General features: G+C 50.0%; 1 protein-coding gene across 1 annotated transcript; it reads left to right on the top strand.

The window, feature by feature from the left end:
* The first annotated feature begins 4,838 nt into the window (after positions 1 to 4,838).
* On the top strand, positions 4,839 to 23,908 carry sipa1l3 (signal-induced proliferation-associated 1 like 3). The gene is made up of 24 exons (XM_068745124.1): positions 4,839 to 5,333; positions 5,535 to 6,504; positions 8,285 to 8,415; positions 9,935 to 10,123; positions 10,458 to 10,632; positions 11,122 to 11,225; positions 12,579 to 12,736; positions 12,832 to 13,414; positions 13,690 to 13,788; positions 13,902 to 14,077; positions 16,136 to 16,387; positions 16,627 to 16,629; positions 17,003 to 17,185; positions 17,606 to 17,730; positions 18,243 to 18,355; positions 18,438 to 18,856; positions 19,356 to 19,565; positions 19,685 to 19,847; positions 19,950 to 20,124; positions 20,201 to 20,350; positions 20,721 to 20,847; positions 21,129 to 21,210; positions 21,693 to 21,899; positions 23,010 to 23,908. Exons 1-23 carry the CDS (start codon positions 4,839 to 4,841, stop codon positions 21,855 to 21,857), a joined length of 5,247 nt encoding a protein of 1,748 aa, XP_068601225.1. The 3' UTR covers positions 21,858 to 21,899; positions 23,010 to 23,908.
* Positions 23,909 to 24,062: the final 154 nt, after the last annotated feature.

Raw genomic sequence — 24,062 nt, 5'->3', positions numbered from 1 at the left:
CATGTGACATAACCACTGCCTTGAGATGTGATAAACCATTTGGGGGGGGAGGGGAAGAGGAGCAGACATGCTAATAGCACAGCGGGCCCCACATAGAAGTGTTGGAATGAGAATGGGGCAGCCCGCTGCTCTCTCCAGGGTGTTCTCTCCCGCTTATTCACGTCAGGAAGTAGCAACAATCAAATTACCAAAGTAGTTACCGGTTACTACTTAAATGGATTACCGGTAGTTTCTATTTCTGCTGCAGGAGTATAAATGAGATTATTCTGAAAAGATTTTTAAATAATTGTCCCATATTAGTTGTATTATTCTTCCTTGTGGAAATGAATTGATTCGTTGCTAATTACAGCCAGCGTTGACCCAAAACCTCTCTAGGATGCCAGAGTACAAGCAGTCCAGCGCTGCACCTAGTTATTATTCGTTTTTATTTCTATGGGTCGATTAATTCTCCAGGACATAACAAATTGTCACAGGATTAATTCCTAACGTTTCCTCATCAAGCATTTGTGTGATTTGTAGATTCGTCTCTATGGTGAGCAATAAAGGCTGAACAGTCCTGTGTTTTTGTCAATAAATGGCAAAAACTCAAGCAGGCTGAGCCCTGAAGGAGCGCTGACACAGCAAATGCTCGGATGTATCCGCGGATCAGTGTTTTCATTGTAATCCCATTTTAATCACAATACAAAGCTGGCGATGATGAAAGCACAGATCTATGTCTGCACTCGCACACAGCGACTCTATCCAATCCATCGCTCGTGGTTTTCATAACATCGCTGTAAATGTATAAAACACACACACACACACACACACACTCAATCCTAGACCCAGTCCCAGTCGCACAGATTGACTTTCCAGTTTCCACCATGCGTGTGTGGATGCCAGCACTGACTTCAGTTCTGCAGCTTCTTGCAAAAAAAGAAGTTGTTTTGATGTGGTGTGAGACCCTTTCTGTATCATCAGGCAATAATTAAACCCAGTAGGCCAGTTGTTCACACTGCTATATCCATTACTCGTCACAAAAACGCCCTTTCAACACAGGAAGATGGTTGAACGGACCATTGCAGATTTTACTCTCAGACGCAGGTACTTCAGGAGAGCCGCCCCACATATTTAGAACTGAGCCTGTGGTAGTGATTTGACCCTTTTTCAGTTTGTGAGGTTGCAGCCTTGTAGTAGTGTGTGTGTGTGTGTGTGTGTGTGTGTGTGTGTGTGTGGCTTACCAACCTTAACCACATTCTCACCGCAGGCTCTCTGTTTCCACTGCATGGACCAGGGTCTAGCTGGATATTATGTCAGCCCCCAAAAGACCTGGCTTTGGGTAGTAAATAAATAGAAACCGTTTCGTTTGATTTGAGCGATACGACTCTGAAGGATCGGGCTGCCGACACCGATGGAATCTGTAGTTCTGGCTTCACGCGGCTCTAACTCACGGCTGCATTTTCTTTTTCAGGCCACGGGGTTTAAGCTTGAGTCTTAAATCCGTGCTGATGCTGCTGATGGTTTTAAAGGCCGACACTTTGTGAATGGGAAAATAGATACTCACACAAGCACGGACCCCCGGGCGCCGCTGCTCGCCCCCTGTCCTCAGGACTGCGCTGATATGTTTGCCGTGGCAGGATAAGTGGGCCCTGATTGATCGGTATCGATCTACACTGTATTTGTGAGACAGTAATGGGTATCCCCCTCAGGATATTATGTCTACGGAGACCCCCCCCCCCCCCCCCCGTCAGACTGTATGCCGTCTTTCACTTAGCCTCACCTCCTCCTCCTCCATGCTCAGTAAAGTGGAGACGCAGTCGCATTGCATAGCCTTTGTTTCTGCAAACATTCACGTGCAGACGGATAAATGAATACAGCTTCTTCTTTTTACTTTGTTTATTGGGTTTTCTACTACAGAGCACTTGTGTATATCTACTTAAACCTTTAAGAAAATATCAGAAAAAGAAATATTGACGATTAAGAGATCCATGAGACCCCCCCCCCCAACGCACACACAAAAAGATAACAGAAAAAAACATCAGTCATATCTGTTCTTATAGAGAGAAAATGTTTTAAGGCCTGTATGACATGGTGTTTTGTGTGTGTGTGTGTGTGTGTGTGTGTGTGTGTGTGTGTGGACGTGTTTACCGTACATATGCAGACAGACAGCCTGAGGCGTTTCTGTTCAGACCCAAACAATCGACGCCTGTCATTGTGGAAGACTTGCTGAACGTGGAGCTGATAACAGCTGCTCTGTGACACACGTATGAAGCTTTGTTGCTACCGCCGAGCGGGACTACCTGATACCGGCTGAAAACGTCAGGTCATGTTGTGTTAAAAGGTAGAAAAGTCACATTCTCTGAATGAGTTTCGTGCAGGGCCAACGCGGTCAGATGGCCTCTGCTGGCCGGTCTGTGGGGGCATGAACGCCGTCCCTGCCAGCGCTGTACTGTGTTGCATTACAGTGTTGTGCTCTGCGCCCCGCTGCCACTCATATGTTCCGCCATCTGTTCCCGTAACTAGCCCATAATCTCGCTCATGCTCGGGCTCAGTTTGCCTAATTTACCCACTTTCAGTGACTGCTGCTGCTGTTCCATGTTTGAGGAGTTCCTCTGATCTGTGTGCGTCAGGGACGAGCTCTCAGCTGCGTTTCCACGCCAACGCCGGATTGGACGTACCAGCTTGTATCGGCCTCCTCTCCTCCACACGGAGCACACAAAGTGGAAGCTCCACTCCTCTCCTAAATCTGTTGTAACTACCATTTAGACTGAGTAATTACCAACTTTGGCACATGTTTGTGGTGCCCGGGCCAAGTCTGCAACGCGCAGAGCAAGTCGTAGCGGCTCTACGGGCAGCGAGACGCGGGGCACACATGAGATAGAGCTAGATAGAGATAATGCTCATATTTAATATTTTCACATCATCAAATGGTTTTTCTTTTTGAATTTTGCACATGCTGGTACATTTCCTTTGCAGACTATCTTCACATGTTAAACTTCAGTTGTTTCATATCTGTCCTGTGTCCACATCTTATGAAGCATAGTCAGGTTTTTATTGCAGCCCCTGCAGCTGGGCCAGATAATCTGCGATCAGGCCTGGATCAGAGACAGCCCTGCGTATGAGGAGAGACTTTGTTAGGAAGCACAATCAGAGTGCGAGTCTTTGGCCAGGAAATGCCTTCCATTTCTCAAAAAACAAAGACGTGATAGAGCTGCGTGGCTGTGTGACGGCAGTGACTCGGTGCCCACGTGCATGTATGAGCGATTGTGTAATGCGATCAGCGAGGACTCGTTTAAAGCTCTGTGTATCATAAACCAAACACAGACCACTGTCTTCACACAACAATGGGAATTCATGGCCGATGAATCTGAAGCACGGCATTCAGAGGACAGACCGTGACGTGTTTTCTGGGCACATGGCTCTAAGAATGTAGTTCTAGGGAACCCTGTTTTTATTGTATTTGCACAGTAATGATGTCATTTAGCATAGCGGCAGCGCTAACTGTTAGTGAGTCGAGGGGCCATTGATTGGTTAAGGCGTGCCACAGCCATCCATTCAGTGTTTCTACCGGCCATGGGAATGCAGGCGGCAAATGAAAAGCTCCAGAACCGATTCTGACTTCTGGGAACTTTGCACTCACACTTTTTAGAACAGCAAACAGGAAGTCAGAAGCTGATATGGTAGTAGTAGTAGTAGTACTAGTAGTGGTAGGGTTAATACATAAATGCCCTCACAGTAGTATTTCCTATAAATGTGCCCTGAAGACTCCTTTAAAAAACCTAAAAACCTTTCCTTAGTCCTCAGGAGGCACAAGAGATGATTAAAAACACATTTTTACAAGGCTGCTGGATTTGAAAGACTTGATTCATCCTGCAGAACGTCACATGTGGTTCTCTGAGTAATGCGCTGCTCCTCGGGTGTTCTCGACTTCCCCTCGCCTCGCCAGCTGCAGAGTCAGTTTCGGCCTCTTTTTCCATCCGTTCGCCTGCCTTAAAGTTGTGCTAGTTTGATACTGGTTTCACTCAGAGTGGAATAGAGTAGATTCTAGGTTCTCGGCTTATGACGAAATGAGCCACTGCTTTTACTCCACCGTAAGCTTCATTTATTTCAAACAGGAGCACCGGAGTGAAGTGTTGAAATTGTCCCGCTGCTCTGCTTTCCCTCTTTTTGGATCTGTTTTCGTCTCTCGTCTGATGAAACGGTCTGAAGCGTTTCGGTGGTTTTAATCTGCGGCGCTGCCGGAGGCTGCATGGCGCAGGTAGTGTTGTGTTCACACATGCACTGGAGTGCACGTGGTGAGGGATGATAATATCCCTTAGCCTCCTGTAGATTAGCCCCAATAGGAGAAATCCTCTGTCATATCCCCTCGCCTTACCCTCTCTCTCTCTCCCCCTGTCTTATCTCTGTCTCTCTCTCTCTTACATTGTCGTTCCGCTGAGCTGCTCGCTTCTTTCTGAATTTCTTTTTTTTTTAATCATTTAGGAACATTTTGAGTCAATCTCTGCGATTTAAAAAAAAAAAAAAAAAAAAAATCACAAGAATGTAAGAAGTATTTTCGATCCTTTGTGTTTGGTTGTAGATTTTCTGAGCTGGCTGTTTGTAGCTGATTTGCGTTTCATTTCCTTTCAGATCCCGTTCCGCGTGTAAATGGTCCAAGAAGGAGCGGGCCGATCCTGACCTCCTTGAACCCGTGACGGCTCTCCAACCCGGCCAGTTAAAAGCGATGTTTTTAGGAGCTGGAGGCCATTGCACCGTCAGCAGAGTGTGTGTGGGGCCCTTCCTCTCCCTCTTTCCAAGCGCCCCTTCTGACATGGGATGCCAGCGGCCTGTCTCCTCGCCCTGAGCTCGCCAGGGGCGCCATGAACAGCTATAGAGACAGAGGGGTCACTTGCACCTCCGCGGACCTCCTGGAGGGTGGGGGAGGAGGAGGAGGGGGGCTGCCCCAGCACATTCCGTTTCACCACACCTCTAATGGCCACCCTGCTCCTGGTCCGACGGACCCGACCATCCAACCTCGTACGTCTGTGCCCAAAATGGGTGTCCGGGCACGGATCGCCGAATGGCCCCCGCGGCGAGTGCAATCCAGGGAGTCGCTACTTGAAAATGGACTAATCGGCAGCAGGCGCCACGGAGACGACTGCTCCGCCTCCGTTTCCTCGTCGGTCTTGTCGTCCGACGTCGGGTTGGTGCGGGGAGGAATCGCCAGGTTGCCTCGTCGGCGATCAAAAGATGTCGAATTCCGAGCAGGAGGTTTTGGCGGTGAACGAGGTTCACCCATAAGCCTCAGAGTGTTTCCCCCACTGAGGCAACGCTCCAACAGTGAGGTGACTCTGAGTGAACAGGACGAAAATGAGGTGAGGCTTCAACCTACCGTCACACATAGCGGGGGGATCCAGAAAATAAATATCGTCTTTTAGCAGCGTTGGCATCAAAAAATGATCAAATCTTGTTTTCGTTTTATTTCCCACTAAAGAATATCATGATCGAACTAGTTCCGCCTCCACGCACACGTCCTCGCGTGTCAAATTGAAGGATCTCTTCCCTTTGTCATCAAGGTGGAGACCCGTGGAGGCGTCGGCGTGGGGAGCCTGTTCAGAGAATACGGCAGCACCTCCTCCATTGACATCCAGGGAATTCCCGAGCAGAGCTTCTTCGACATGCTCAGCCAGTTCCACCAAGAGAGGCCCGACCAGCGCAGCTCGGCACCCGTTCGGCTCGGGGAGCTTCTGCGCTCGCCAAACTCGCCACCAAACGAACCCCTCCCCTCTGCGCCGTCGCCCGGTCCCGCGGGGGGCGATGACCGGGGGACGGGGAGGAAGGACGGAGCTGAAAGGGTGAGGAAGAAAAGTGGAGGAACGGAATCTTCACTGGGCACCTCCTCTCTGTTCCGGAAACTTAGGAGCTCGAGTCGAGGTGAACTGGATGGAGGGAAAGGAGAGACGAGTGAGGACGGGGGAGGACGAGGTGCAGGGGATGCCTCTTATAAACCATGGGTGTGCCCCAAGAGCTTCGTCCACTTTGATGCTCAGAGCGTCCTGTTTGACCTCCACGAGGCAGCGGCTCAGCAAGGCTTCGCCGCCCAGCGGAGGAACACCGCCACCGGTGCGTCGGCTGCTTCCGCGTCCCGCTCCATGTCCAGAGCCTCGGCGCCACGCGAGAACGAGCCGGTCTACTCCAGCATAGAAGACCTGACGCTGAACCTCGACCCTGGCTCCGCCGCGCCCTCGCTGGGCACGATGGACCCTCTGGATGGACCCCCCGGGCCCCCACTGCTCCTCTGCTGCCCCCACTTCCTCAATGAGACCGGAGGCCACGGGGAGCGAAACATCAGCTTCATCAGCTCTTCATCGGCGGAGCGGGGAGACGGAGGACGAAGGGGTTGGCTGCGGAAGAGCAACGCCAGCGTCTCCGTGCTGGAGGTGGCGATCGACCAGCAGGTCACGAGGCTGGAGAGACTGAAACTGTGCAGCATCGAGCACGTGGACCTGGGAGCCAGGTACTACAGGGACTACTTCCACGGGAAAGGTAAACCCGAGACACGTCACAGCCAGATCCAGGTGGATTTAGCTTCAAAATGCTAATGCTAATTGCAATGATGATTATCTGCTCAAGTGAGGATTCTGTATTTGTCGTCGTGGCTCTGGCAAACCTGGGAATGTTTATTCTTCGCCATGAAACAGGAAGTTGGTGTAATTCTAGTACACAGCGTCTCTTCTCGCCCAACATTTGGAGCAGCTCCAGGCCTGTAGTCCTCTACAGGAAACAGGAAGACACTGAGTTACAGTCGGTGTGATCTGGAGGAACCCAGAAGTGGGTCCACAAGCATCATTTTTTCACGTGAAATGTTCACGTCGCGTTCTTTGCATCAGAAACTGTAACATAAAAAGGTTTAAAAGAGTGTTCTTCTGTTTGCTACTTATAAATGGGGTGTAATAGGGTGTTCCTGGTTAAAATTCAATATTTTTTTTACTGAACTCAATGCTGGATGAAATTCGGTGGTAAAATAGAGCCCCCCCGCTGACGACACATTATCTACTTTTTTTACACGACCTCAACAGCCAGTTAGCGTAGCGGCAGTTATCACGGTCCAGACCTGTTTACGTCTGTTTGTTTGTTTGTTTTTTATAGTGGAGGTAACTCCTAACTTCAGAGGGGATTGTTCTGATATTTTCCAGTCGGTGCCCATTTCTTATCAGCTCTGTTACGGGCACTGCAGGAGGAAAGTTCCCTCGGCGGGCGTCATCTGGGTTCACCCTAATTAGTGACAGATTCTGTTAGGATCACGTGTGTGTGTGTGTGTGTGTGTGCGTGTGTGCGTGTGTGCATGCATGTGTGAGCAGGCAGGCCTGCAGCCGCACAGATAAAGGTTATCGTTCCAGAAATATGTTCATCTGATGACTCGGTTGCAGCTTAACTTCTCTCCAGAAAGCGTGTGTGTGTGTGTGTGTGTGTGTGTGTGTGTGTGTGTGTGCGTGTGCGTGTGCGTGTGTTTTTCCTCGTGGGCACATCATAAAGCCTCAGTAAAACGCTGCCGTCTTACCACAGGACACGTCGTGGAAACTTGGCAGGCCTGAGTCCGCTAACGCGCACGTCGTCCTGGATCACGGGGCTTGTTAGCTAAATTGATTTGTAATTAAGAGCGTATTGATCAGTAGATAATGTCTTGGTTGTCTTGACTACACGTTGTCCCGGGTATCTTCTCAGCCCTCTCCACCTCCGACACCTAATAGGTCTTATCTTTATCCCTTGTCAGCGATATTTAGAATTTTTCTGTCCAAACTATTTATGGGATTAATTCAAAATGGTTTAATCCGTTGAAGAAAATCAAAAAGAGGAAGCTGTAAACAATAATAATTTCTGGACGTTTTGTTTAATCATCCTAGATTACAGATGATATACCACTCCTCCAAAGTTTAGAAATATTCAATAATTATTGTAGAATATATATATATATAAAGTCAAATCAGCAAACATCTGAAGCTGGAAGAAGTGAAGCTTTTCGCGGTGTTTAAATTCTTTTCATTAAAATCTGATCAGTAGGATTTTCCTGTTCAATCTATGAAAAGCGTGTGATGCAATGTTTTTATCTAAAACACAATGTGCCTGAAAGTTTACTGAAGCCAAACGGTGAAACTCTATTCAGCGCAGCGGTTTTACAGCCCATTTTACAATAAATCCAGTGAATCTTTCCTTCCCAATAATTAATCACTCATTAGAATGGCAATTAGTACCTTTCAACTTGATTATTATGTATTTTTTTTAACGACACAAACCTCATCCCTGCTGTCTCCGTGTCCTTCACCAGAGCACTCCAACTACTTCGGGACAGATGATAAGCTGGGTGCCATGGCTATTAGCATCCGCAGGGAGAAACTGGAAGACACCAAAGACCTGAAAGACCAGTACCAGTATCGCCTTATCGTTAGAACGAGAGAGGTATGAGTAGATGTGTGTGTGTTTGTGTGTGTTTGTGTGTGGCTTTCTGAGCAATGACACAGCGATGAGTCACTGAGTGTGCGTCCTCGCCTCCTCTCGTTGCACCCGGCCCTCTAGCTGTAGCCCTGCCTGTGAATTTATCCTTCCTTCCTTTCCTTCCCTTCTGTGCTTTTCTACCAGTGGAGAAATTCCACCTGCCAAAGCCAACCCGAACACGGGCTCCCCCAGCCAGAGTGTTTGGCCTTTTGTCAGGGGGGAGTACGGCCGACCACGTTCACACTGACGGCTCAAAAAAAAGACATCAAGTGTGAAACGAGAGGCTGGCAGTCACAATGACGAGGTCCTCCGCAGGTGCACGAAACAAGCTGCGATTGCTTTTTAGGCAAAATCATCAATCGATTATTAGGAAAGTAATTTGCAGATAAATATGTAGCAGAGTTAGTCATGAGTGGATTATTGTATTCTATTACTCGTGCCTCGGTCTGTGCCACTGTCGTTTTAAACTGGATTACATGGCTGCCTGGACACATCACCTTAGCGCTGGTATAACAATAGTGCTTCTCCACCACCGGGTACACAGAGCTCAGCTAAAAGACACAAACAGCACACCCGGCCCGACGGTTCCCACACGGGGGGGGAAAGGAGAAGAAAAAACCCGCCATTTATTGCTGACTTTATTTTCTCACACTCACGCCACAGCTGCATCTCAAATATGTACCCCCATAAAATCTGTCATTTAATTCTCTGCAGCAGTGCTCATGCTGCAAGGTGGACAGACTTCCTTTTTCTCAGTTGATCACACAGTAACACACACAGCCCCCCCCCCCTACACACACACACACACACACACACACACACACATTGACTCACTCCAGTGGGAGGCAGATGCCGAGGAGCTGAAACGGCGGCTCTGTAACTTCAGTCGTGTCACATAAGTCCGGTTTCATTTCACTTCAGCACACACTCCGATCTCTGAGGTCACTGTCTGTACGCCGTCTGTCAGATCCAGTCTGCCATTCATTTTTAATGAAGCTTCATGTGTGTGTGTGTGTGTGTGTGTGTGTGTGTGTGTGTGTGTGTGTGTCTGACGTTATTATGTTCCCAGTTTTAAAGTAGGTCAATTTCCTCCTGCCAGGGATCAGCACAATCCTGAGCAGAATGTCAATTCATGATACAATTCAACGAAAATCATGAACACCAAGGACTCTCTCTCGCTCTCGCTCTCTCTCTCTCTCTGGATTTAGAACAGTATGTACAATATGTGATAGAACACCATTCAGCACAACACAGTCAGTAAAGGAAAGAACTTCAATCACGTTAAAATTAGGAGGAAGGAGATGAATGAAAGACTGTTATCAGGTAGAAATAGACATTTTGTACATAAAGTTTTTTTTAATTTCAATGAAATCTTTTTTCACAGCTTTTTTTAATTTCTGTGCGATTTTAAATATTCACACTCTCTAAACGCTGATGCTAAACCTCCTCCTCTCGTAACTTGGTTTTCCTGTCCCACTCTTAGCTCGTGACCCAGCGCGGCTCCGTTTTAGAGGATGCGGTGGCGTCCACGGGGAGGCACGGCACGGTGCGGGGGCTGCCGCTCAAGGAGGTACTGGAGCAGGTCGTCCCGGAGCTCAACGTCTCGTGCTTGAGACTCGCGGTTAGCACACCCAAAGTGACTGAGCAGCTCCTCAAGCTGGACGAACAAGGGGTACGTCCTGCCACTTTGTGTGCGTTTGCCATTTATTTCTCGACTTGTGGAATTAAAAAAACCGAGAAGCAGTCGATCCCGGCGGCGAACGCCATCTCCATAGAACTTTCCTCGGGTTCGTACGGTGCAGTGAAGTCGGCGTATATGCGGATGCGGGAACACGGTGACGTATGGTTTGTTCAGATTCTGTGTATAACGCCTGTGTCGGGTTACAGGACGAGACTGGAGGGCAGTGAGAGTCGAGGGAAGCGGGGCGCGGCGTATTTGGACGGCGTGTACCAAGCCGCCGGGTTGAATGTGGCGCTAACATCAATGTCTCTCCGCTGCCTCGTAGCTGAGTCAGAAGCACAAGGTGGGCGTTCTGCTGTGCCGCGCGGGTCAGAGCACGGAGGAGGAGATGTACAACAACGAGGAGGCGTCCTCCGCCTTCGCCGCCTTCCTGGAGCTGCTCGGGGAGCAGGTGCTTCTCAAAGGATTCACCAAATATGCCGCGCAGCTCGACACAAAGAGTGAGTGTGTTCGCGAGTAGCCTCCTTCAGAGAGAGAGAGGTGCGCTGCGCTCGGTAAATGATTCATTTCTAGTTAAAATTCAAGATGGCAACCTGATTAGTTCGCTCTTTCTCGGCCCTCTGACCGCGGCGCATGTCCTGGATTTAAAGGCCGCAGCAGTCTGAGGTTGGAAACGGCAGATTGTGTGAGCTCTGTGGTTTTATCACTCCGTTATCATCTCCTGTGCTTTGAATAAATACAGTCAGTTAACTAGGATTTGAACGATTGCGTGTTGAGTCTATTAATTCTGTCATCCTGCCGTTAACTTGGTGAATATACAGCAGTGCAGTTTAGATCAAATAGAAACCCTTATTTCACCCTGATGGACGAAGTCGGCGGCGTTTTGTTTTCTGTCTGGAAAATGTCTCTTTGGGCATCGCTTTCCTCTGTAATTAACAACCCAACCCTGACGTCTGTCATGACATTAAAATATCTTTAACCCCCCCCAGCTGACTCTACAGGCACCCACTCCCTTTACACCAGCTACCAAGGCTATGAGGTCATGTTCCACGTGTCCACCATGCTGCCATACATGCCCAACAACCCCCAGCAGGTAAGCGCTCATGAGCCCCCCCCCCCCCTCACACAGAGCCTTTAAAAGTCTGCCTGGGGTTGTTAGTTAAAGCCTCTCTCCTTCGCTCCAGGTCAGAAACCACAGCAGGAATTCAACCAATAGAAACTCGTGACTTGCGGCACCCTCTTCATTTGAAGTCTCGTTCCTGTTTTATTCCCTCTCTCATGTTTTTATGGTGTTTATTCTCTGTGGTTTGGCTTTTCTGTCCATCTTTGTCGCTGGCTTCTTCTTTCGCCCTCGGCCTGCCCCTTTAACTGGATCAGAACTGGGTGCGGTTCAGCAGCCGGCAGTTTCTATATTTTCTCACTCGTTTTTTTTTTCCCAGTTCTTTAAATAAAGCCGGCTTCCCACACGTTCTCCAGGGTGCTGTATATTTGCAGCATGGACTGTGTGTGTGTGTGTGTGTGTGAGGGAACTAGGACTTTGCATGAGGGTATTTTTAATAGTTTTCATAACTCTTTGTGAGAGGGGGCTCACAGGTGAACACGTGCACTTTGTGATGTGCCAGCGCGTCGCTGCAGAAACGTGCACGCTGTGGAGCGGGTCAGCCGTACATCCACAAGTGTGAATTAAAGCCTGTGATTTTATCAACATTTTTATTGCCTTATCTGTAACAATATAGTTACTCTTTAAATGTCTTGTAAATGGTGAGTAAACAAGAAATGTGATGGCTTCAGCATTTTAATTCATAAGATCTGCAGCGTGTTTGAACGGTTCATATTACTGACGGCTTTTTAAATCAGAGAGTGCCGTTTTATAAACGGTGCAATGACTCCATCCAGAGGCGGAGAGACCGCAGCAGCGAAAGGGCTGGAGGCTCAGCCAGACCTCTAGGGGGCAGCAAAGGACATTAAAATGACCTGCAGTAAGAGCGTATGAAAGCCTCTAGCAGAGAGGAACACGAGCAATCACAAGGAGCCCTCAGCTGTCTTTGGTTGCATTTAGAATAGATCTTAGGAAAAAAATGGTTTTCATCATGTTCTACAATTCTTTAGAATCCCTGCATTAGCTTATTAGCTGCAGTCACTGTGTGAAGAGAGAAATATATATTCTATACACACACACTTTCACGCTTCTTTATGCGGATGAGGCGAAGTTTGCCAAGAGGCTCACTGCAGGCGGAGCTCCTACACAAGCGCCGATAGCCAGACGAATATCCCACACAGGATCTGGAAAACAAATAAGAGCCGTTGTTCGGCGTGGAGCATCGAGTGCCTCGTCCTCTGATTCGACTTGTCAGGCTCTCTCTATCCTCGGCTGGGGACTCTCGTCTCAGTGCCAGGCATTTTATTCATTTGTCCTTTTTGTCCCCCCCTCATCCCCCCCTTGCAGCTCTTGAGAAAGAGACACATCGGAAACGACATTGTCACCATCATCTTTCAGGAGCCGGGAGCGTCGCCTTTCACGCCTCAGAATATTCGCTCTCACTTCCAGCACGTGTTTGTTATCGTCCGTGTGCACAACCCGTGCGCTGAAAGCACCTGTTACAGGTAAACGAGGCAGCGCTAGCTAGAACAAGCATATGTTTCTGTTACTTCAAGCCCTGCCTGGTTCACCTTCTTTTTTTTTTTCTTTTTTCTTTCAGTGTCGCTGTGACGAGAATGAAGGACGTGCCTCCCTTCGGCCCGCCCATTCCCAGCGGCGCCACGTTCCGAGACCCGGAAACCTTTCGTAACTTTCTCCTAGCCAAAATTATCAATGCTGAAAATGCAGCGCACAAGTCTGAGAAGTTCCACACCATGGCGACGCGCACGCGGCAGGAGTACCTGCGCGACCTCGCCGAGAACTACGTCACCGGCACGCCGCTGGACTCAGCCGGCAAGCTCAACAACCTCATCTCCCTGGCGTCCAAGAAGCGCGAGCGCTCCAAGGCGAGGGAGGGGGCCGAGCTGGGGGCCGCCGGGGCCGTGGCCTGGAGAGTCCTGGCCCAGGACTTCAGCGGCGGCGGATCGGAGCTCTCCTGCGCCCTGGGCTTGTCCGCTGAATATGCCCTCCTGACGGACTGCTCCACCAAAGAGGTGGTGTTCAACTGTTTCTGCGCGGACGTGATTGGCTGGACGCCTGAGCGGCTGGCACTGAAGATCTTCTACGGCCGAGGAGACCACATCGCCGTGCGGGTCCCGGAGGGCTGCGCTCAGGACGTCAGGGAGGTGGTGCAGAGGTTAAAGGTGAGCGTCTACAGCTTGTCCCAGATCGGGAGCGGGATGGGGATTACGGAAGATTTGATGAAATGAATGCTGGGAAAAGGAGGTTTGTGTTAATCCTTCTCAAAAAAAACGCCAAATAAATGCGTTTGAGACATTTTGATAACGTTTCCAGACGCGATGTTTACCTGACTTCACGGCAGGATGTTTATTCGTGATGCTTTCTTCTGGCGGGTACTTAAGTTCTATTTACGCACACGCGTGATCGTATCTACTCTCCTCCTCCCCCTCCGTGCCAGTCGTTGACCGTGGGCTGTGAAACCGTCGATATGACGCTGAGGCGAAACGGACTGGGACAACTGGGCTTCCACGTACGTCTGGATGGCACGGTGGCTGAGGTACCGTCAGACGCTCCTCCGTCGAAGCGCGTCCCGTACAGAAGCCTTCGTCCCAGAAGGATCCGGATGTTGCGGCGCGGCTTGAAAACGTTTTTCTTCTGTGGCTTCCTCAGGTGGAGGAGTACGGCTTCGCCTGGCAGGCGGGACTGAGGCAGGGCAGCCGGCTGGTGGAGATCTGCAAGGTTGCCGCGGTGACCCTAACTCACGAGCAGATGATCGACCTGCTCAGGACGTCGGTCACGGTCAAAGTGGTCATCATTCCGCCGTACGAGGAGGGAGGACCTCGCAGGTACGTCGACTTCCGTTCGGGGGCCGCAGCAGCCGAGCGCCGGCGCTCAAACGCACAAAGACGTGCTGAGCCAATGGCCAGACGCCAACGCTGAGAGGGCTTCATGTGGGTGGGTGGGGAGAGGAAAGAACCGGAATGGAGTTTCACAGGAAATGGACCCAAATTCAGTATCGAGGCAAAAGGGAAGCGTTTATTTTAACATCAACTGAACCAAATCTGCACTTCTCCGTTCCTTCCTCCACATCTCGGTCGGCTCTCCGTCGCCTCGTTTCCCCTCCTCCCTCGATATGTTTCTTTTGTCTGCCGTTATCTTTTGAAAAGCTTTCATCTACACATGAAAAGGCCACGGGAGACGCCGATGTGCTGCAGAACGGTTACGAGGTGGAGAAACAGCCAGTGTGTGTGTGTGCGTGTGTGTGTGTGTGTGTGTGTGTGTGTGTGTGCCGGGATTCCTAAATACAGTTATTGCAGCTGACTGATCGCACCGCAGTCGGACTCCGTTACTGCTGAAGGCAGTTTAATTACAACACGAACACACAACACAAACACAGGCGCGCACACACATTCTCTTTCTCTCTGAAGTGCAGCTCAGTCTTGTGTTCTACTCTCCTCCTTTCTCTCTCGGTCTCTCTGTCTGATTCTTATTTTTGTGCCAAGCAGGCAGATTGCGTGAGATTAAGGCCTGGAATCTGCAGCGGGGGGGGGGTGGACAAAAAAATAAATCAATAAATAAATGAGTGGACGTGATTAATAAAAAATGAATGAATGAAAAGAACAGATGAGAGAGAGAGAGAGAGAGGGTTGAGTGCTTGTATTTGGAGAGGCAGAGGTGCGCTTTGTAAAGAGGACGCGTTTCAGCACCAGAGAGAGCGAGAGAGGTGGGTGGAGGGAATAGAGCGAGAGCGAGAGAGCGAGAGCGAGAGAGGGGGGGAGAGTTGTCTCTCCCGCTCCAGCGTAGTGGCTCGGCTGATGGATGCCGGGGAGGAAGGGCGTGATGTCGTGTCTTTCACTGAGCGCTGTGAGATCCGCCGCCGCCGCCGCCGCCGCCGCCGCCTCCTCCAGCGTGATGCAAGAATCGCCGCATGTCAACAAACGTGGGCCGTCCTCTCCCTGAGGTTCGTACCGGAGCGGGTGTAGCTGCGTGGACGTTGTCGAGTCGGGGCGGTCTCTGCTGATTGGTCGGAGTGTCCTGACCGCGTCTGTGCTGACGTTGTTCTCCTCTGTTGGACAGAGAAGCTGCAGTTTGAGGTCGTGCTCGTGTGTCTCCACACATTGAAGGTGAAGTTCTCCTAACAGAGGAGGGAGGGATTAATCGGGCTGAACGCCGCAGCCGCCGATCAGCCGGCGCTTTACCGTCACTGAGGCTCGTAGGGAATCTGACGGCAGGATTTCTGCTTTCACCGCCGCGCTAATGAGCTGAACGCGGGTTTGTGTGTTCTGCCCCCAGCAAGGAGGAGATGTTTATGATAACTGCGTTAATGGTAATGTCTGTTATTTAGGTGAACTTGTGACACAGTTTAATGGACATTCAGTTAATGATTTAAGACGATTAGGTCTAGTTTCTATGACACTAAAGTAATATCTGTTGGTTTTAGGGCCAAATAATAGATTTAGTTTAGTTTAGTATTATCTTCATCGATATATTTTAGAACAAAGTTGAAAAAGCAGATTACTTTTCAGAAAATACAAATTTCTTGTAACGAACAGTCCTGTAGTTTTCTAGTATTTTCCCTCTTTAATTTTGTCATTAATTATTTAATCTCACTCCTTCTTTCTAGTCTATACTCTTCTTCTATAGGTCCTCACATTGACACATTTTTCTACTTCCACCACCATCCTCCTCATCCTCTTTCTTTTTCTCTCCTCCGTTCTCCTCTGTTTGTCTTGAATACATTCCCTGTGCATATCTGATGGCCGCTTCCCTCCTGCATGAGGCTGGGTGAAATATTCATGATGTGTAAAAGAGCTGGAGAATCGGCCAGAGGCTCCTTGAAGTTGAGGGTTGTGTTTGATCAAGGTGACCACCACCCTCCTCTTCCTCCCTCTGTGTCTCTGTAGGGGCTGCACAGAGGAATATGAGATGAACACCATAGAGCAGAAGCCTGAGCCCGAGCCCCTCGCTGCCGGTTACCGGCCCTCCTCCCGCCCGACGTGGCGATGGGACAGCCCGCCCATTCCTCCGGGGCTACACAGTGCCCCCAACACACAGCGCTGGGGCCCCATGGGTCCCCCTCCCCCCCCACTGCCCCGTTCACACAAGGCTGCCATACCTGTTCCTTACAGGGAGCCCCAGCACTTCAGCGCCAAGAGGTGCGTCGGAGCTGCTTTAATTCAGTCGCATCAGATCATCAGTTTGTTTCTTCTCTAGATTTATATTCTGAATGCACTAAATGCATTTGTCTCTGTGAGAATCCATCAACGGACGTTTCTTCTTTATGCCTTTTTGTTTGGTTTCACGTTACTCGTGAGCAGATTGTACAAGACTCATTTAGGATTTTAATAACCCCAAAAAAACCTTAGCAGCTTCTAACTATAATCTGTTTTTGCAGCAGGTGTGTCTGAATCAGGCAAGGGTTGCAGTATATTTTTACACGTTCGCTGGTTGTTTGCAGGATTATGTTAAAATCACTGCACAGTTTTCCACATTTTTAGTGCTCGAGAAAGAACCGAATGAATTTTGGTGCAGATCTGGAAAAATACTTTTTCATACTTTGAAAAATGTTGTTTTTTGTGATACTTTCCCTTATTACACAAAAACTGTTTTCCTCTAAACTTTGCGGAAGGTTGGGATACGTGGAAGGAACTCTAAACAGACATGTTCAGTCTTAGTAAAGCTGTTTTCTTTGCTCCTGGTACGGTTTTACTCGTGAGCCTCGCCTCTCTGTGCTCGTGTGACTTGACCTCCGGCCTCTGTGTGTCCTCCAGGCCGGTGAGCTACCCGGAGAACCACTACAGCCTGTCTCCTGCGGGAAGCGACCGACTGTTCCCCTACAGAAACCCCTCAGCCAGCTTCTCCTCGCCCTCCCCAGGCCTGGTCAATCTGTCCGCCATCGGACCGCCGGGAATCACGCCAGGCCCCTTCGTGCGCTACAAACCCTCGCCAGACAGGTGCTCGCTTCGCTTCGCTGCCGTCATGGATCACGAGAAGGAATGTCCGATGTTGCTCATAGCAACTGCGCTTCAGTGTTATCTGTTCAGGTCTGCCGTTAGACATGTATGAACACACAGTGTCCCCGAGGAAGGAGCTGTTGTGTGGGCGGCTCTTCCTCACAGTGCCGCGGTCGATCGCATCTCGCCAACCACAGAAATGTCTTTTATTCAGCCGCCATCGGGACAGGAACGAGGAGATGAAATAAATACCCTTGTAGTGAAAGTCCAAACGTTTTTAGGGCTTGCGTTTGTTTCATTTTAGTCCATTTGTGTGTTTAATCAACTTGTAGCTCGAGTTATTCCACATATGACTGATAACCAGCATGAACGTGTCTGTCCATCAAACGCTGCCCCTCCCCGTACAACCCGTCTGTGTAGATACGGAACTGGACAGCGCCCCCCGCTGGCCTATGAGCCCCACCTCAGTGTGGACATGACCTCCAGCGGAGAGTCGTCGTCAGGCTTCACCAGTCAGGAGAGCACGATGGAACGCTGCAAGACAGGTACAGCCGACCGCCGACAGCAAGCTGCGGGTCGACTAGCGGGTCGACTAGCGGGTCGACTAGCGGGTCGACTAGCGGGTCGACTAGCGGGTCGGGTGAATGCTCACTGGTGAACGGTGCCGTTCATAACATGCTCTGTGAAGCTGTAGTTTTAAAGCCTTTAAACGGACATCGTGCTTCCTGTTCGGCATCGACAGGACAGACATGGTTAGCGACCAGCCGGGTGGACGCCGCCTCCACATTTAGCGACTAAAGAGCCAAATGTTTCCTTCAGCAGTTTGAAAAACATAAAAAAAATTGAGCGAAATATTGAATTTACCGTTTTTTTAAGTGGCCAGAAATGCTGCATGAAAACGAAATAATCCTGTCGTCCTGCGTCTGCTGGGTTGAAAGAGGAGAGTCTGTGTCGCGTGTCAATCAGACTGATCATTGTCAGCATTGTTTTGCTGTTTTATGTGTATCTAATCCTCTTCTCGTAGTAATTTCTGACTGTGTCTGTGTTTCCTGTCCAGAACCTCTCTGGCACGTCCCGGTATCAGCAAGGGGACCGATCAGTGGGAGCGGTCAGAGGAGACTGGGTAGACAGGACGTCCCAGGAAAGGAGTCTCCAAACAGACACTCGAAGGTCGGGCCTCGTCTCCCCCCCCCCCGCCTCGCCCGGTTGGCGTCCACGCCGGCGTCTGACTGTCGGACGCTTGTCCTTACAGGGCGAGACGCCGTACTCCAGCCACTCCAGCAGCAACACGCTGTCCAGCAACGCCTCCAGCGGCCACAGCGACGAGCGCTGGTTCGACGGGGGGCCTGGAGGGGAGAGAGGCGTCGGCGGTTGCCTCGGCGACCCAGCCAGCACTGACCCTGAGCTTAACAAGGGGGGGTCCAACGACAGCGGCATCGACGCCTCCGCCCACTACAACAGCTCTCGCCATGGAAACGTGTCCAACTGCTACCCCGCTTACAGCGCCGTCCAGGAGCTGTCTGTGGGACGGAGCGGCGGCGGGGGAGAAGCGAGGAGGCGCGAGTCTTCCCCCATCACCCCGGCCACAGCCAATCAGAGCAGAGGATACCGGACGAGGACATTCCCCCCTCCTGGCTCCAGCGCTGATAAAATGGATGCTTTCAAACCCAGGTGAGCGTCCCGTGGACTGACGAGGCGCGACCTTTGTGGAGCTAACGTCCAGTAAGGGAGGATTTAGCCACGGTTTGTGTTGCATTTTACTGAACAGAGAGAACGTTGAGGCGCCTTCATAAATCTGAGAGGAATGCTGCTCAGTTTAATGGAATAAAGGAGGTACTAAACAAATCTAGAGAAACGCAAGCAGCTACTTGGTACATTAAGATGTATAACAATGTAGATGTTTCTCTGAAGATTGAAGCAGCCTAATCCTTGTGAACCAATTAACCCACTCTGGATTAAAATAATCTGTATTTAAACTTGCATTTGAATCGATTTGTTTGTTAGCTATCATTTAATTGTTATTTATGTTGTGCATAATTTTCTAAACAATGTTCAGACTTAAAGAAATGTCTTCTTTCGCATCGAATCGACCCGGTTGGGTGACGTATGTTTATAAATCCTGATTTGTAATGCGCCGATGTGCGTCCGCGTGCCTCGTCCTTCCTCTCAGGGCCTACACGCCGCAGGGCTACAAGACTCCAACGGCTGATAAAGCTCGGCTTGTCCGAGCCGCCGCGGCAACGCCCACTCCCGCTCAGTTATGCGCCGCCCCATCGTCCAACTCTGCCGCCAAGGCCTCGCGCGGGAAGAGCAGACCGCCGACCTGGCAGGCCGAGGACGCCAGCCCATCGCTTTCAAACGCGTCCGACAGCAGCAAGAAGTACGTGGGCAACTTTAAACCGTCCCGTTAAGACACCGTCACGGGAGCATCGACATGCGGGGGCCAGTTCGAGCCCAGTGTAGAATTCGTTTGGCTTCGCTCATGTCTTCTGTCTTCAGGCAGGTGGATAAGAATTCCAAAAACGTTTTCGGCCAGCCTCGGCTCCGGGCGTCCCTGAGAGACCTGCGTTCTCCGCGGAGGACGTATAAAAGCACGATCGAAGACGACCTGAAGAAACTGATCATCATGGACAACCCGGGAGACACGCCTCAAAGAGATCCAGTGAGGAGGAGGAGGACGCCTAATCTACCAAAGCGTTCACAGCGGTCTTCACGGACGCAGCTTTGACCCCCTGTCCCTGTCCCTGTCCCCGTCTCCCACCAGTCTCCCAGACGGACGCTGCAGCGCACCTTTTCAGACGAGTCGCTCTGCAGCGGTCGCAGAGAGGCCGGCTTCGCCAACCCCGAAAGCCAGACGACCCCCGCCGACCTCCTGTTCACCTCCACCCTGCCCACACGGAGACACGGCGTGTCCTCCAACCACGTCCAGGAGAAGACGGGTGAGTCTCGTCTTCAGGCGGGTGGACGCGCCGTCCTTTCGGATCCTGGTTCTCACTGCAGCCGCTGCGTCCTCAGAGCCTCCGTCTGCCTCGGAGCTGTCCCTCACCGAGGCCAGAGACAACGTGCCCCCCCTGAAGAGGCTCGAACCCGGACTGATGCCTCTTCCTGACACGGCCTGCGGTCTGGAGTGGGCCAGCCTGGTCGATGCTGCCAAAGCCTACGAAGGTGGGGATGTTGCATTCAGGCCCGGTGGGAGATTCTTATTCGTTTTACGCAGCAGAATTTAATCTCATTCAGACGATGCTGCGTAGAGTTTGATGTATCGTGATCCAAGTTGGTAAGAGACATTAAAAAGTATCATTAATTAAATGTAAGCCACCAGTTTAACAATCCCAGTTGGATTATCTTGGTGGTGAGAGTTGACTGGTTTCACCAAATCGGGGCTCTCCTGTTGGTTAATCCCAAATGGACCCAACCTGATCCAGAACACTGTCTGCTCCTGTTCTGAGGCGTGGCTGTTCCATATCAGGGAGACTTTCATTAAAGGAATCATCTATGCAGCGTTCATTAAATAAAGTTCGCGTCTCTGTTGCAGCACAAAGAACCGTTTCCCTCGTGTCGCTGACGGAGCCAAAGGTCGGCGACCCAGACGCGAGGCCGACCATCAGTCCAGTCCAGTTTCACGCTCCTCAGGCGCCTCGGACCACCCCGACCTTCAGCAGGTCCGTCGACCTCTAGGACCGCGCTCTGAATGTTCACGGTCTGCCATGTTGCAGTCGTTTACAGAACTCTGTGTTCTGGACCGTCCCAGTTTGTTACCGGCGTCTTTTCCCTTCAGACCAATGAGGACAGGTTTGAACCCGAGTGTGTGTCAGCCTCACAAAAGCAGTGCGGTTAGCAGGCGCTAACGTAGCATTGCCGTCCCAAACGCGGATGAATGCAGAGAGCGGCCTCAGAAAATGTGCCGAAGTCTAACTCGGCGGTGCGCTGCGTTGTCTTCCAGCGACGAGGCGAGCAGCGATCTGTCCGGTCGACTCCGCCACCTGGAGGTGATGCTGACGCAGCTGAACGACGACTTGGAGCGAGTGAGAGTCCTTCCTTTGTTTCATTTCCAAACATCCGTGCTCAGGTTTATGGTTCATCCGTGGTTCTAAATCATAAAGTCGTTTCCAGGCAACCCGCCATGACGACATCGCTTCACTTCATAAATCCTTACCTTTTACCGACGGATGCAAATCATTTGAAGTGTCTCGGAGTTTTGCCCACATCCGCCTCGATAGATTTCTAATCGGCACCTCAAACGTGAACATTCATCCTCTCACGCTAACGCTAGTTAGCACACTGCTGTTGACAGATATCTGAAATCGCAGCTCATGTTGACTTCGTCCTCCCTTGTTCCTCCTCTTCCCCTGTTGTTCACCTTGAGGCGGGCCGTCCGCTGCAGCAGCTCCGCCGGTCGGCTACGTCTCGCGCCGCGCGTTCGTAGCGCGTTTCCAGACGGACAAGCTATTCCTTCAGTAACAGTAAACGTTCCCTCTCGTTCACAAACTGTCTCGTCCCCCGCCAGGAGAAGAAGGACAAAGTCGTTCTGCTGGCAGAGATGGCCGACCTGAGGGAGAATAACCAGCGTCTGCAGGAGGAGAGCCTGACGGCCAGCGAGCAGCTGCGCAAGTTCAGCAAGATCCTCACCAACCTGGACAAGAGCGACGGCGACCAGCAGGCACACTCCTAGACAGGAAGAGCAGCCCGACGCTCTTCCCACAGAACAATCACGGTACTCTTGCAGTACCCATAATTCCTTGCACGCACAGAGGCGGCAGAGATCACAGTGATGTCACCTCATTCGGCTTCCGAAGGGACCGCCTTAAACCCGTAGAGAGCTCTAAAGAAAAAAGACGCCCCTCCCTCTCTATTCTCTGAGCCGGTTTATTTTTATAAACTGAATTCAAGATGTCTTATGTACCTGCCTGTAATTTACACACTCTACTATGCCAGAGGACGAAGAAGAGAGAAGCTGGACTGTTTTCAGAGAACGCTACATCACCTGGAGAGGCCTAATACTGTTCCTGCAAATCAGCCAAATGCAAAGACTGCATCTCCCACAATGCACTAGTTGTAATGGAGGGCCTGCAGACGTGGTACTCTACAGATTACCTTGTGTGGTACAATTCTCATGTATCAATGTCTATACTGTGCTAAAGAGGTGTGTGTGTGTGTGTGTGTGTGTGTGTGTGTGTGTGTGTGGAACCGACGGTACCGTGAATACGATGACTCAAAGATGCGTTTTATAGCCGTCGGCTGTGACGTTTGTGTGACAAACAAACTAGTTTACTATAAAATGGACCTTTCGGGCCACCGTAGGCGTCTCCCCTGCGTTTACACCGGTGGGCCGTTGGCCCCGCCCGAGCGAGTGATGTCAGGAAGCTCGGCGGTCCGACCGCGTCGTACCGTTTATATTTCAGCAGCGTCATCTCAGACCTGAACGGACCTCATCGTCGTTGTGATGTCTTTGAAGTCTTTAAAAAGCGGTTGTTCTTCTCTTCCACCTTCGGCCAGTTAGAAGACGCCCCCCCCCCCGGAGTGACAATTCATTATGCCGCCAAACGCCATCAACGTAGTTTTTGTCTTGAAAGTGAGAGATCACAATTCACAAATCGTCCGTCTTCTCCTATCGTTACTCAGAAGCTGTTAGCAGTAACACTGAAGCTCCTTCACATCAGAACCTGTGTGTGTGTGTGTGTGTGTGTGTGTGTGTGTGTGTGTGTGTGTGTGAGAGAGAGAGAGAGAGAGAGTTCTCCATGATGACCCAAACGAGCACGACAAACACTATTTATACTGCGAGCTATCTTCACCATATTGTCTACTATATCTATTTTTCATACAGAAAGTATTCTTCTTCGGATGCTAGAACTGGACGGACGGTGAAATCCTCTCTTCCCTGGTCTGACTGGAATTAATGCCGACTCACTCAGGTTGCTCAAACGCTGTTCAGGACACTGAACCGACCACTGGGGGCGCTGTGACGCACTGTAGCCGGTGGAAGCTCAGCCTTAACCTCTACAACCATTGTAATGTTTTTACATGAATTTATCTGGGTGTGAAATATATTAGCAGGGAAAGTTACAAAGGACACTTTCTTTCTTTCTGATTAGCTCCCGTAGTCGACTGTATTGATTCTCCTCACACATGAAATGCTTTTAAGAATCAAGTGTTTGTATTCTGATCTTGAACTGGATAGAACACGAGAACCTTTTGCTCTTCAGCCCGTAAAGAGGAAAGAAGGCTGCGTCTGCTTTCACGCTTCTTCAGACTCTAGACTCCCGAGTTGTCGTACTCTCCCGTGTCGGGTTCAGAAATACTTCTTAAATCGGTCGTTCGGTTTGCTTGTGTCAAAGAGGCAAGGTTTCTTTCTTTTTATATAAATCTCTGTTGAACAAATCAGTAATGCATTCTGGTTAATGGTAATATTGTATGACTCGGTTTGTTTGTTTTTTTTTTAGATGTTAAATATTTTTGATAATTTATTTTTTAACACATTCCCACTGTTGCAGACAGTAGTGAGGATGAGAGGGTACGATGTTTCTGTGTTTGACTCGTGATCCGTGTACAAAAGTGATTCCTTGTTTCCTGGCTGGCTTGTAGCCTGCGTCTGGACTCGCTGCGTGTGTCAGGGGTACGTGCTGCAGTCGTTTCTTTTGGCTGTAATGACTGTACATTTAAAAATGTAAATTATGTTTTCATTATTTTATAAAAAAACCCAATATATATTAAAATTTATCAGAATATCCTGTGATCTTGATTTACTTTTTACTCTCCATAGCTCACAAAGCTTTTCACACACATTTCAGTTGCCTGTTTTGGTTTAATTTTTTTGATTAATTTTAAACATGCAAAACTATGATCTGGCCGACTATACATTCTAGCTCGCGTTTTAGTC

The sequence above is a fragment of the Brachionichthys hirsutus genome, chromosome 11, assembly GCF_040956055.1.
Source record: "Brachionichthys hirsutus isolate HB-005 chromosome 11, CSIRO-AGI_Bhir_v1, whole genome shotgun sequence".
NCBI classification, from domain to species: domain Eukaryota; kingdom Metazoa; phylum Chordata; class Actinopteri; order Lophiiformes; family Brachionichthyidae; genus Brachionichthys; species Brachionichthys hirsutus.
The sequence above is the reverse complement of the archived record's forward strand: the minus strand, read 5'-3'. Positions and strand labels throughout refer to the sequence as shown.

Excerpts from the sequence above, each read along its gene's own strand:
- sipa1l3 (XM_068745124.1), top strand. The coding sequence starts at position 4,839 with ATGAACAGCTATAGAGACAGAGGGGTCACTTGCACCTCCGCGGACCTC. Across the intron at positions 13,789-13,901 it reads TGGATGGCACGGTGGCTGAG|GTGGAGGAGTACGGCTTCGC; the intron begins GTACCGTCAGAC and ends TGGCTTCCTCAG. Across the intron at positions 14,078-16,135 it reads GAGGAGGGAGGACCTCGCAG|GGGCTGCACAGAGGAATATG; the intron begins GTACGTCGACTT and ends GTGTCTCTGTAG.